Below are 12,500 nucleotides of genomic sequence, written 5' to 3'. Positions count from 1 at the left end.
GAGGTGTGGTGTGACAGTGTGCTTGAGGTTCTCCTGGGAAGGGTTAGATTGTGGGTACGCTGAGCCCGCCTGTCGTACGTGCAGTAGCGTGGCCACAGTGCGCGCAATGTGCTCAGCGTTCAAAGGGTGCATATGCCAAGGTGTTCATATGCCACGATGTTCAAATGTCAAAGTATTCTGTTTGACACACACACACACACACTCACAAGCACACACTCACAAGTGCTGCACTGGTTCTCACCTACTTGCTTCTTGCTCGTGTCGCTGTGTTCGTGCCACAGTGAATTTGCTGGCGTGATGGTCGGTGTGCGTGGCGGCCGGCCCCGCGTCGACTGCGAGCGCCAGCTCAAGATGGTGGATGCCGGCAACGGTGTGTGATCCGTGTTGGGGGGAGGGAGGCCATGCTCATGCCAGTGATATGATGCGACAATGTTGCGAGAGACGGCATCCTGCGATGTGCTGATGACCCAGCACCTATCATCTCCATCCACCTTGGCTCTCAGCGTTGCCCACGACCGTTCACCTTCGCTCACGACCACTGGCGCTCACCCTCACCGCTACTCACGCTCCTTGACCCTTACTCATCTTCTGTTCACCTGAAACGGGCTGTGCTCAGGCTATGTTGCCTTCACCAACCCTGGTGGCCGGCGCTACCTCTGCGCCGTTGGTCGAAAGGCCATCATGCTCCGTGCCGTGAGTTGTCCCTCCTGCCATCAACTCTGTCATTGCTCCTGTTGTGGTTGTGTCGCGCTGAACTTGGCTGCAGGTTTGAATTTCCTTCCCTCTCACACACGGACCGCTTGCAATGCACCTGTGTGTGATGCGTTGCGCTCACAGAGCCGTCCCATTGCGGCCTGCAAGTTCATGCCGTACACCAAGGTACAGTGTTGTTTGTTGAGTGTTGTTTGTCGAGCGAAGTGTGCAAAACCCCCTCGTCCCCATACACACTCTCCATTGCATGCTTTGTCTTGGCGTCCCCACCACGTTTCTACGCCATCCCTCACCCCCTCATTGCCACATGTACACATGCCCATGTCTGCGTGTGCTGTGCCTGCGTGCATTCACATTTGCTGTGTTTGCATGTGCTGTGCCTTCAGTCTGGCCGTGTGCCCGTGACCAACATCCCGGAGGTCGAGCTCGATGACGGCGTCGTCTTCCGCGCAGCGCCCGTGGTGCGGCCAGCATGCCATCGTGCCGCGCTCCCGCCTTTGTCACTCCTCCTCCTTCTGCTGCTGTGTGTGTGTACGTGTGTGTACGTGTGTGTGTGTACGTGTGTGTGTACGTGTGTGTGTGCGTGTGTGTGTACGTGTGTGTACGTGTGTGTGTGTACGTGTATGTGTATGTGTGTGCGTGTATGCGCGCTTGTGCTATCGCCTCGTGCGGATTTGTGAGCTCACCTGTATCCTTGCTTCTGTGTGCCCATCTGCCATAACGTACGCGTGCGTTGTGTGTGTGTGTGTGTGTGTGTGCTGCATATGACAGGGCCACAAGCACTTCCTGCGTTTCCTGAAGAAGAAGAAGGTCGACTGCCGAGGTGCGTGCACGCATGTACACCATGCATCACAGCAACCATCATCACCATTCACAATGACAACCTCGATCACAAGTTGCAATCATGTCATCGTCATCATCACTATTCACAACCGTGCCCACCCGCTTGCTGCAATCACGCTGGTGTCAGGCGGTGCTGGGCTGCAGCCCTACATTGTTGTGGAGATGAAGGGCGACCAGATGTTCCTGAAGAGGTTCGAGGTCAAGCGCACACGCACCCACAAGGCTCATGCCAAATGCTTTTTGCAAGCACGCTCGCGTGTGCAGCGTGCGCGTAATTGCAATTTACTGCGTTGTGCAAGAGGATGAAGTTATGTCACACGTGTTTGAATGTTCTCACCACGTCCCCTTCATCGTGCTCATGTGTTGAATGTGCAGCATCAAGAACAAGTCGTACCTCTTCTTTGCAGGTGCGATTACATGACACCGCATGTTCAGCATCATTGCAGTCGTCAGCAGCCTGTTAACACACTTGATGTTGCCTGTCTGATGCACGCATTGCGTGTGCACGCACGCACTCATGCACACATGCTGAACACACGATCACACGAGCACACAATTGCATGGCCTCACGAACACCCTTCCTTGCTCTTTGAATCCCATCCCCCTCCCCGCCCCACTTCGACCGATTGCCTGCAGGCACGATGGTGACTGCATCTCCAACGGGATGCCCCGTGTCTGTTGAGCAGCAGGACGACGGGTCCTTTCTCATCCTGGACGCCAGCGGCGCCTTTGCACTCGGCCAGAGCAAGGGCAACGTTCGCGCCGTGGAGAAGGTGTGTTTTGTTTGTGTGTGTGTGTGTGTGTTTGTTTGTTTGTTTGTTTGTTTTGTTTGTTTGTTTGTTTGTTTGTTTGTTTGTTTGTTTGTTTGTTTGTTTGTTTGTTTGTTTGTTTGTTTGTTTGTTTGTTTGTTTGTTTGTTTGTTTGTTTGTTTGTGCGTGTGTGTGTGCGTGCGTGTGTGTGTGCGCGCGTGTGCTTGTGTGCTTGTGTGCTTGTGTGCTTGCGATGCCTGTGGCGGTTGGTGGTTGTGAAGAGGAAGCATACTTTACCTGCATGAGTGTTGCTCGAACGGGTGTACTCATGAACACAAGCGTATCACATCACCCGTGTAGGATTCTCGCTTCGCCACCAAGTTTGCTCTGCACGTCGAAGTGCGTGCACTTTGTGCGTGTGTTGTGTGCATTGTGTGCATGCATGTGTGTCGTTCGTAGCACGTGTGCAAGAACTTGTTCTCGTGCGCCAACACTATTACCACCATCATCACCAACACCACCATCATCACCAACACCACCATCATCACCAACACCACCACCACCATCACCAACACCACCACCACCGTGACAGGAGGAGCTGCCACCTCGTCTGCAGGCCATCATGGATGGGGAGGACGAAGACGATGACGATGACGACTTCGGTGCGCGTGTATATATGTGTGTGTACGTATGTGTGCATGCGTATGTGTGTGTGTGTGTGCATGCGTGTGTGTGTGTGTGCATGTGTGTATGTGCGTAGGTACCGGACGTGTTGTGGTATGGGGATTGCGAATGGGAGAGCACAACTCCCCTGTATGGAGTCGCTCAATCGAGACACATCATGCCATGCCGTCCCTTCCGCACCCTTCATTATTCTCCCAAACTCACGCCACCGCCACCACCACCACCACCACCACCACCACCACCACCACTACTACTACTACTACTATCACCACCACCACCACCACCACCACCACCACTACTACTACTACTACTATCACCACCACCACCACCACCACCACCACCACCACCACCACCACCACCACTACTATCACCACCACTCATGCCACCACCGCCACCACTGCAGGGTCGCCGGAGCCGAGCGCGGATGAGGTGGTGCGGTCCGCCCCGCCGGAGTTCAACGATCTTCTTGGCATGAGCGCTGACGATCGCATGTAAGCGCACATTTGTTCGTGGTGCACATGATGTCGATAACGTGGAGAGGGAGGGCGATGATGGTTTGTAAAGGCACACAGGTGGTGGTGATGATCATGATGGACGCAGTGGTTGCTCACCTTTCAGCAACAACCAATAACACATTCAATCACGCAAACCACCACGCATTCACACGCACATACGCACACACGTGTGTACGTCAGGGAGCAAATGCTTGCCATGAGCGCGGCGATGCAGGCGATGTTTCCTCTCTTCCTGCAGGCGGCCGCGCAGCAGAAACTGCAGCAGAAGCGTTATCGCATGCACAAGCGCCGTGTCATGGTCAGTGTAGACGTGCTGGCCCTTGTGTGCAACTGGTGCTTTGCTGACGGACACTGTGGAGTGAGAGATACACAGCCATGCACCATTATCATCAGTTGTCGTTTGCAGCCCCATCTCACCACCACCACCACCACCACCACCACCACCACCACCACCACCACTATCATCAGTTGTCGCTTGCAACCCCATCTCACCACCACCACCACCACCACCACCACCACCATCACCATTACCACTATCATCAGTTGTCGCTTGCAACCCCATCTCACCACCACCACCACCACCACCACCACCATCACCATTACCACTGCCAACCGCCGATCACTGCAACTGCAGGAGGAGGACGTGGATGATGACGCCGAAAACGCGCTCGATGAATGTGCGATATCGTGCAATGGGAGCGGGTGGGATGTTTCACTTGGGCCGGGGAGTGGGTTGGGACGAGTGCATGCATGTGGATGTGTGAAGGCAAGCGCTTTGCTCTATTTGTGTCGTGTGCGGCATTCATATGTACGTGCACGCATGCCCGCACACGATGACTCATCCTGACGCCATCCTATGTTGTGTTGGTTGTGTGATGCTTGCAGTCGCATCTCGCCTTCAGGAGGAGCCGACGCCTGAAGGTGCCAACACATCACAATCAAAACACACTCGCACGCGTACACACACACACACACACACACACACGCACGCACGCACGCATATACATCAGTCCACAGTTGTATGGCCGTGCTCACACTTTCTCGCTGTTGTGCAATTTCGTGGCAGTGATTGACTCCATTCTTGAGATGGAGGACTCTGATGACGAAATTGACGACGACGAAGGTGACCCGTGCATCTCATGTGCATGGGTGCTTTGTCGCTTGAATCTTCCACACTCAATCACCCAGTTGATGTCACAAGCTCACATGTCACACACACGCTTACACATACACACGCTACTCGCCACACATGTGCACGCTCTCACCTGCGTACGCCCCATCATTCACACGCCACGGTCACGCATATCTGCTGCAGTTGCGGAGAAGGAGGAGGAAGCGGAGCGGCTTGACGATGACGCGCGCGCCGAGATGGAAGAGGAGGTCGAACGCATGCGCGAGGAAATGGAGGAGGTGAGCACGTGCTCATGGCTGCAGCGGTACATGCAGTGACAACAGGTGGTGGTGGTGGTGGTGGTGGTAGTGTGCATTCTCATCGGACTTGCGTTGTTTATAACATTGGTTCCTATTCCTCGCAGTACTGACGAGCCAAATGCATGGGTGTGCACGCGCGCGCGTGTGTGTGTGTGTGTGTGTGTGTGTGTGTGTGTGTGTGTGTGTGTGTGTGTGTGTGTGTGTGTTCGCGTTAGGCTCGCGCTGCAATGGAGGAAGAGCGCCAGCGGATGCAGGAGGAGCAGGAACGCATGCGCGAGGTACGGTGTCACGTGTAACAAACATATGTATGTCTCCAAACACAGACACATGTTCAAACACACACGCGCACACATTCGGACACACACATTCACACACACACACACACACACATTCAAACACATTCAAACACATACATTCAACACGCACATTCAAACACACACATAAACTGCTTCAACCCTCTCGCCCCTTCTCATACGCGTTCGTGATGTGCGCGTGCACTTGCACTTGACAGGAGATGGAAGAGCAGCTTGCGGCGATGATCGAAGCTGTTGAGGACGACGACGAAGAGGAAGACGAGAGTGAAGAAGACGAGAGTGAGGAGGAGGAGGAGGAGGAAGAAGAGGAGGAAGAGGAAGAAGAGGAAGAAGAAGGCTCTGGTTCTGGTTCTGACTCCGACTCGGTACGTGAAACACCCATGGGCTGCTATCAGCGGGGCGCTTGTTGCACGCGTGGGTGTACGCGACACTGCCACCTGCTTCCCTCAGCGCTTGCTTGTTCATACATGTGCAACGTCATCCAACCACGTGCACACTCTCATTTTGCACGCGCATAATATGTTTGTGATCTGTGCGTCTCCTTTCATTTTCGAACGCACGCACATGCAAACTCGCACAATCACACACAATCACACACATGAATACAAACACACAACAAACACACATTCACACATTCACACCCACATCATGTTTCCCTTCCCTTCCTGCCCTTCCCTCTCAACCCATGCCCCCCCCCCCTTCCGTCTTCACCTGCAACCTGTCATATCAGGAGGACGAGGATGAGGAGCCTGAGAATGTGCGCGAGGCGATGGTTGAGCCCGAAGTTGCACTCCCACCAACATCCGGCACCGTGCACGCCGCTGAAGACTACGACGCAGAGGAGAACTGCCGCATCCTCAAGAAGGTGCGGACTTGATGGTGGTGGTGGTGATAGCGACTCTTCGTGGTGGTGGTGGTGATGATGATGATGAGATTCATGATTGTTGCTGCCTTTGTTGTTTGTGTGTGGACCGCGAATGTTGTCACAAATGGCTGATGACTGTCCCTAATTGCTCAACCACATAATGCATACAAACACACGCGTGTCGTTGCTTTCCCCTCTTCCCTCTTCCCCTATTCCCCTCTTCCTCACTCCTTCCCCCCCCCCGCGCAATTTGCAGGCCATGCGCGGGTTTGGCTGCGACAAAGACAAGGTGGTGGAGGTGATGCTGAAGGGGAACAACGAGCAGCGTCGCTCCCTCATCACCACGTACAAGACCATGTACGGAAAGGTACGGCACAGTAGAGTGTATCCTCGACACAATGCCACTGAGGCATCTGAACTTTGTGTCCTGTGTTTCTATCACTGCTACACGTACGCATGTGCACGGGTTGCTTCTCGCATTTCACCTGACACAAACGTGACCATCACCACAACAACATAACACCATCGACACCGCAACATCACCACCATGTCACTGCCGCACCAGGATCTGCTCAAGTCGCTCAAGTCTGAAGTTGGCGGGAAGACGGGCGATCTCGTGCAGTGCATGATGAAGAGCCCCGCCGAATTCGACGCCTGGTCAATCCACAAGGTGTGATTTGATGAGATTGTTTGTTTTGTTTGTTTGTTTGTTTGTTTGTTTGTTTGTTTGTTTGTTTGTTTGTGTGCTGACAGCAACCCCTCTCATTGCCTTCTCCAACACTGTTCTTTCTCTCCTGTCTGCGCGTTGCACTGTCACAGGCTGTTGCCGGCATGGGCACAACGGACAGCACGCTGATTGAGATCATCTGCACCCGCAACAACGAGGAAATTGCTGCCGTCAAGGAGGCCTACAAGCGGTATGGCACACCACACAATGCAGACACACACTCACACACACACACACACACACACACACACACACACACACAATGCAGACACACACACGCACACGTGCACATATGCGCATGTAATCGGCAGCCATCGCGGCTTGCACATGTGCATGGTGTAGTGGTGTCCAATGCCCACTTGCTCGTGCGTTTGCGTGCAGTCGCCGTCAATCTTGAAAGATCAGCACGTGCATGTTTGCCACCGCCATCCTAACGAGCTCCCCATCACCCATGCGCGTGTGACAGCCGCTATGGCAAGGACCTTGAGAAGGTTGTGATCAGCGAGACGGGCGGCAACTACAAGCGCCTTCTCGTGTCGCTGCTGCAAGGTGGACGCAACATCTCTGATGAAGTCGACGAGGAGCTCGCAATGTCAGTCGTCACAGCGCTGCTATTGTCTGTGTGTGTTGTGCGTGTGTGTGTGTGTGTGCACACACGTGCATGATGTGTGCATGCCGATATCAATCCCTCATCACACACACACACACACACTGCCTACTGCTACTCCCCTGCACTTGATCCCTCTGCTTGTGACACGGCCCGCCGCAGGAAGGAAGCCAAGCTGCTGCACAAGAGCACCAAGGGATGGTTCACCGATGAGTCATCACTCAACCAGGTGGGCTGTGCGCACCAGTGCCACGCACACCCATGTATTGTTGAGATGTTCGCAACTTGCGTGATGTTGCTTGACACAGAACAGCAACAGCAGTGTTTCCACGTCCACACCACTCCCAACCCCTCCCGTACCGTTTCTTGCGTCACGGAATGTTCACCTTGTATGCTTCCGTCCATCCGCGATGTGGTGGTGCAGGTGCTTGCGCTGCGCAGCCCTGCCCAGATCCGCGCCACGTGCAACGCATATCTGGAGGTGTCTGGCAAAGACATCACGCACACCCTCAAGCGCCGTCTCTCGAAGGACCTTGCTCGCGGTGCGTCTTGCTGCATGCGTGCACATGTGTTTTGTGTGATCATGTGTTATGTGTGCGCGTGTTTGTGCGTGTTTATGCGTGGATGTGTTCATGTGTGCGCGTGGATGTCAGTTTTTCAATGTGTCAGTCCCGCCAGGTTGTATTCATTTCATTTGATTCAACCCCCGGCCCCCTTCTGCCTCGGTGTCAACCGCTGTATGTGATGTGATGTGCTGTGATGTGATGTGATGCTCAGGCATGATTGCGATTGTGTCGTGCGCCCGCAACCCCGCGCGCTACTTTGCCACGCGCATCTACAAGGCGTGCCACGGCCTGGGCACCGACGACCTCGCCCTCATGCGCATCATCGTCTCCCGCTCAGAGGTGTGTATGTGCAGGCGTTTCCCAAGCATATGCGAGCGATGCGTGCATTTGATCCTTCCACATGCACGCGCACGTGCCTGGCCCGTTGATGCTCATCATCCACCATGTGCGCCACGCTTGGGCGAACGTCGTAACAGGTTGACATGGAGCAGATCAAGGAGGTGTACCCTAGCGTGCATGGCAAGTCTCTTGCGCGCACCATCAAGAAGGAGACGAGCGGCCACTACCGCGACCTTCTCATGGGCCTCATTGGCGAGGCCGAGAACGACGAGTGAAGTCATCGACCAGCAGCGGCAGGGGCGCACCGCATCTTGGCGACGAAATGCCTCAACGCTGACCTCTGTTTGTGTCGTGTTTCGTTCAAGCCACCGCCGTTCTTGTCACACTGGCAAACAAGCGTGCTGCCCCCCCCCCGTGTTGGCCGCACGCATGTTCTTGCATTCAGTGCTCTCCACTCCCTCTTTCTCCGTAGCACAAACCCTCCACAATCCCCACACAACCCTGTTCGCCCTCCGATCACACACGCAAATGTTACAAGGCATGTGCACGTACGCAGTGCCCTGGTGCACTCGTTTTCGTTCTGGTGCTTGCCGGTTCACGTGCATTCTGGTTCCCTTTCTTGGGCGCACAACCACCAGCCCTGCCTTTTCTTCCCACCCGCCCCCAACTCACACTCTCATACACAAGTCCATCAACTGTACGTGCATGTGTTTATCCGTCGTGGTTTGCGGTTATCGGCAGCAACAGCAAGGGAAGGGGAAGGGCAAGAGAGTGGAACAGGAGCTTTGTTGTGAAAGTGTGGAAAAGGGTAACAGTGGTTCAAGTATGAAGGTCACCACCATTCAAACAAACTGTTGTTCAAGAGAAAGAGGTACAATAATACGGGGTTCAAGAACTAAGTGGAGTGTGAGAATGTCACTTATGTAATGGAGTACAGCGTGACGCGCTTGTGGAAGTCGTGCACTTGGATGACGCAGAGTGTGGCGGCACGAATAGTAACTGTCGGGTCACTGGAGTCTTACAGGTCTTCCCTTCGTTTCCGCAGTCGCTTGACCTTCTCTGCAGCGTTCATGAACATCTCCTCGCGCTCCTGCTGCATCTTTGCCATGCGCTTGCGTAGCTTGGCAGCAGAAGCCATGATGTGTTGGTGTTTCTTCTCAAAGTGGCGCACATGGTGTCCATGCGTGTCGTCCTGCTCCTGTTGTTGGATGAAAACATGTGGTACATGTATGTGTGTGTGTGTGTTGGGGCATGGGGTGAGGAACATGGAATGCCAAGCAAACACAGCGCGTTGGTGATAAACCAAGTACAGTACAAAAACAACCAGCGCAAAGCAAACAAGCAAGCGAGCCAGCAAGCGAGCCAGCAAGCGAGCCAGCAAGCGAGCCAGCAAGCGAGCCAGCAAGCGAGCCAGCAAGCGAACACACACACACACACACACACACAGACAGGCACACACGCAGACAGGCACACACGACCACACACAGGCACACCCACCCACCCACACCCCCCCCACACACACTCTCTCTGACCTTCAGGTCTGCGGCGAGCTTGTCCATGTCTGCAATGACCGAGTCATCGTATTCCAGCGCATGGCACCCCATCAAACCACCAGCACCAGCACCAGCACCAGCACCAGCATGGTGCCACAGCACACCTGGCACCACCACACCACACAACAGCAGCAGCAGCGCCACAAACACAAACACAACGCCGCCTCGCATCTTCACTCGACTGAATTCAGTCTTGTCAGAGAATGATCATTTCATGGTGTTGTTTTCCGTAACAACGCCACCGCCAGTGTTTTTGCCCGACCCGACCCAACAACAACAACAACAACACAACCAATATCGCACCCTCCTTCCTTCCCACAGCTTTCTTTCTCTTCTTTCTTGCCAAAGAAAGAAGACTTTTTGGGTCCTCCCGCTGCCCTTCCGCCCATCTGCAGTTGCCAGGCACTCTTTGTCACGCCAGACGCGCTGCTCATTCCTTCACTTTGTGTACACAACACAGCACACCCAATAACCAAGCAAACACACAGAACGACAACAACAAACAGCATGGGCGCGCTAGCATGGTCGTCCACGCTGATGGCAGTTGCGGCGCTGGTGTGCGTTGCAAGCGCAGCACCCATGCCGCCTCCTCCAATGCTCTTGGTGCGAACGATTGTGATTGAGGCCAATACCGGCTCCTTGGTGTCGTCGCCCCACCTGGGCGTGGCACCACCTGACGGCGGCGCCTTGGCGCAGGAAGGCTATGAGTTCCGGTGCTTGGACTGCGTGCTCCCGGACGGCATTGTGTTTTCTCCGGTCAGCGGCCGTGTCTTCGGCCTGACAGACGCCATCGGCAACTTCACCGACATTTCCATCGGTGCGGCAACAACGGGGTCCCCAGACAACCAGTTTGTGCCTGTCCTCAACATCTCCCTCATCATCTCCCCAGCCACGGATCAAGGGACCATCCCTTTCGACGAGACCTTTGACGTGCTGTACCTGGACCAGCCGTTCTCCTTCCTCTCCAGCGTTGTTGTGAACGACCCAACTGTCGGGCCGTTTCTGCCTTCAAGTGTCCTGGACGATGATGACGACGAAGGCGGTGAGGATGATGATGATGGCGGCTTCTCTTCTCGCCGCCGCCGCGCCGCCTCAAATGTCACGGAAGTGCTCATCTTCTTCCTCGATGGCGACATTCCCTCTGGCATCCAGGTTGATGCGTCCACGGGCATCATCAGTGGCACGCCAACCCAGCAGGCCGACACCCGCACGCTCACGTTGTATGCTGTGCTCGGCGGAACAACCATCGCCCTCGTGCGCATCAACGTCACAGTCACCAGCGACGACTGCAGCGTCGCCACCAACGGGCCAAACGGGCGCGCGTGCGAAAACGGCGGCACGTGTGTTGATGGCGCACGCGGAGACGCCGCGTTCACGTGCGAGTGTCTGGACGGGTTCCAAGGCCCAAACTGCGGCGTGTCGACAGATGCATCGTCATCAGGTGCGCTGTCAGAGTCATCGCGTATCGCCCTCGGTGTCGGCCTCACTGTCGCCGGCATTGCTCTCATCGCCGTCGCAGTGATTGGCCGAAAGTACTTTAAGGACAACAAGGTGTGTGTGTGTGTGCATGAATGACGGGTTGCGCGCGTGTGAGTGCATATATGTGTGTGTGTGAATGTGTGCGTGTGTGCGCGTGTATGAATGTGTGAGTCGTGCAACCTGCCTTTCTCTTTCAGAGGTGTACTTGTGTCGCATCAATTTACGCGATGCAATGCGTGCGTGTGTGTGTGTGCGCAGGTGAAAGATGCGTCTTCGATTGTGTTTACGCCACCAGAGCCCGACGTGTGGGAGTACCCGCGCGACCAGCTCACCCTCACTGGCAACCTCGGCAAAGGTTCGTTCGTGCATGCCATGAGTGTGTTTATGTTTGTTTGTTTGTTTGTTTGTTTGTTTGTTTGTTTGTTTGTTTGTTTGTGTGTGTGCGCGCCTTCGTGTGTGTGTATTTGTTGATTGGATTGTGTGAGCGCGTACGTGTGTGTTTGTTCGCTCGCCCCCATATTTTTCTCTCAAAGCCAGTGCTCCTCACCTTCATGCGATGCTGTCACTTCCACACCCCCTCTCTCTTCTTCACCTCCTGTTGCCCCCATGCCATGTTCAGGTCAATTTGGGATTGTGAGCAGCGGCGAGGCGCTCAACATCCGCGGACAGCCCGGCGTCACCGTCGTCGCAGTCAAGCAGTGCGATCAAGGTGCAGTCGTGGTGGTGGTGGTGGTGTCTGACATTGTTGTTGTTGTTGTTGTTGTGTGGACTGGTGCGCGCTCACACACACACACTCTCTCTCGTCCTCACTCACATTTGCAAACCCACTCACACTCACTCGCGTGTATCAATGTGCAATGACCCCCTGTGTGCAGCTGTTGATGACCCTGTGCTGGTTGTGCAGCAGAAAAAGTGGTTTGTCGCCGAGGGCCAAGTCATGAAGCGCTTCAACCATCCAAACGTGCGTTGGTCTGCGTTTAAGAGAGAGAGAGAGAGAGAGAGAGAGAGAGAGAGAGAGAGAGAGAGAGAGAGAGAGAGAGAGAGAGAGAGAGAGGTGTGTGTGTGTGTGTGTGTGTGTGTGTGTGTGTGTGTGTGTGTGTGATGTGTGTGTGTGTGT

At 54.7% G+C, this 12,500-nt stretch overlaps 3 protein-coding genes across 3 annotated transcripts in view; 2 read left to right on the top strand and 1 right to left on the bottom strand.

The window, feature by feature from the left end:
* Nucleotides 1-9,047, top strand: part of PTSG_12438 (uncharacterized protein) — a 9,645-nt gene extending 598 nt beyond the window's left edge. Inside the window, exons 3-29 of the mRNA XM_004993203.1 lie at nt 282-370; nt 617-693; nt 838-879; nt 1,098-1,172; nt 1,483-1,534; nt 1,682-1,745; nt 1,930-1,961; nt 2,191-2,327; nt 2,664-2,702; nt 2,896-2,965; nt 3,391-3,478; nt 3,683-3,800; nt 4,137-4,179; nt 4,388-4,423; nt 4,569-4,625; nt 4,818-4,912; nt 5,149-5,211; nt 5,445-5,612; nt 5,978-6,112; nt 6,369-6,479; nt 6,678-6,782; nt 6,932-7,029; nt 7,306-7,431; nt 7,609-7,675; nt 7,871-7,988; nt 8,224-8,351; nt 8,489-9,047. Coding sequence (XP_004993260.1) covers nt 282-370; nt 617-693; nt 838-879; nt 1,098-1,172; nt 1,483-1,534; nt 1,682-1,745; nt 1,930-1,961; nt 2,191-2,327; nt 2,664-2,702; nt 2,896-2,965; nt 3,391-3,478; nt 3,683-3,800; nt 4,137-4,179; nt 4,388-4,423; nt 4,569-4,625; nt 4,818-4,912; nt 5,149-5,211; nt 5,445-5,612; nt 5,978-6,112; nt 6,369-6,479; nt 6,678-6,782; nt 6,932-7,029; nt 7,306-7,431; nt 7,609-7,675; nt 7,871-7,988; nt 8,224-8,351; nt 8,489-8,626 — 2,371 coding nt within the window. The 3' untranslated portion in view covers nt 8,627-9,047. The remainder of the gene's footprint in view (nt 1-281; nt 371-616; nt 694-837; nt 880-1,097; nt 1,173-1,482; nt 1,535-1,681; nt 1,746-1,929; nt 1,962-2,190; nt 2,328-2,663; nt 2,703-2,895; nt 2,966-3,390; nt 3,479-3,682; nt 3,801-4,136; nt 4,180-4,387; nt 4,424-4,568; nt 4,626-4,817; nt 4,913-5,148; nt 5,212-5,444; nt 5,613-5,977; nt 6,113-6,368; nt 6,480-6,677; nt 6,783-6,931; nt 7,030-7,305; nt 7,432-7,608; nt 7,676-7,870; nt 7,989-8,223; nt 8,352-8,488) is intronic.
* On the bottom strand, nt 9,048-10,097 carry PTSG_06369 (uncharacterized protein). The gene is made up of 2 exons (XM_004993202.1): nt 9,884-10,097; nt 9,048-9,549 (listed from the first exon to the last, which is right to left on the bottom strand). Exons 1-2 carry the CDS (start codon nt 10,073-10,075, stop codon nt 9,370-9,372), a joined length of 372 nt encoding a protein of 123 aa, XP_004993259.1. The 5' UTR covers nt 10,076-10,097; the 3' UTR covers nt 9,048-9,369.
* Nucleotides 10,098-10,115: 18 nt separating this feature from the next.
* The window catches only part of PTSG_12437 (uncharacterized protein), a 4,949-nt gene continuing 2,564 nt past the window's right edge, over nt 10,116-12,500 (top strand). The window contains exons 1-4 of the mRNA XM_004993201.1: nt 10,116-11,455; nt 11,642-11,738; nt 12,003-12,092; nt 12,259-12,352. Coding sequence (XP_004993258.1) covers nt 10,412-11,455; nt 11,642-11,738; nt 12,003-12,092; nt 12,259-12,352 — 1,325 coding nt within the window. The 5' untranslated portion in view covers nt 10,116-10,411. The remainder of the gene's footprint in view (nt 11,456-11,641; nt 11,739-12,002; nt 12,093-12,258; nt 12,353-12,500) is intronic.

The sequence above is a fragment of the Salpingoeca rosetta genome (genome assembly GCF_000188695.1).
Source record: "Salpingoeca rosetta unplaced genomic scaffold supercont1.14, whole genome shotgun sequence".
Taxonomy (NCBI): domain Eukaryota; class Choanoflagellata; order Craspedida; family Salpingoecidae; genus Salpingoeca; species Salpingoeca rosetta.
Note: the sequence above shows the minus strand (reverse complement) of the source record. Positions and strands in the feature narration are given on the sequence as shown.

Coding starts and splice junctions, on each gene's coding strand:
- PTSG_06369 (XM_004993202.1), bottom strand. CDS start 10,075: ATGCGAGGCGGCGTTGTGTTTGTGTTTGTGGCGCTGCTGCTGCTGTTG. Junction 9,550..9,883: donor AGCTCGCCGCAGACCTGAAG/GTCAGAGAGAGT, acceptor ATCCAACAACAG/GAGCAGGACGACACGCATGG.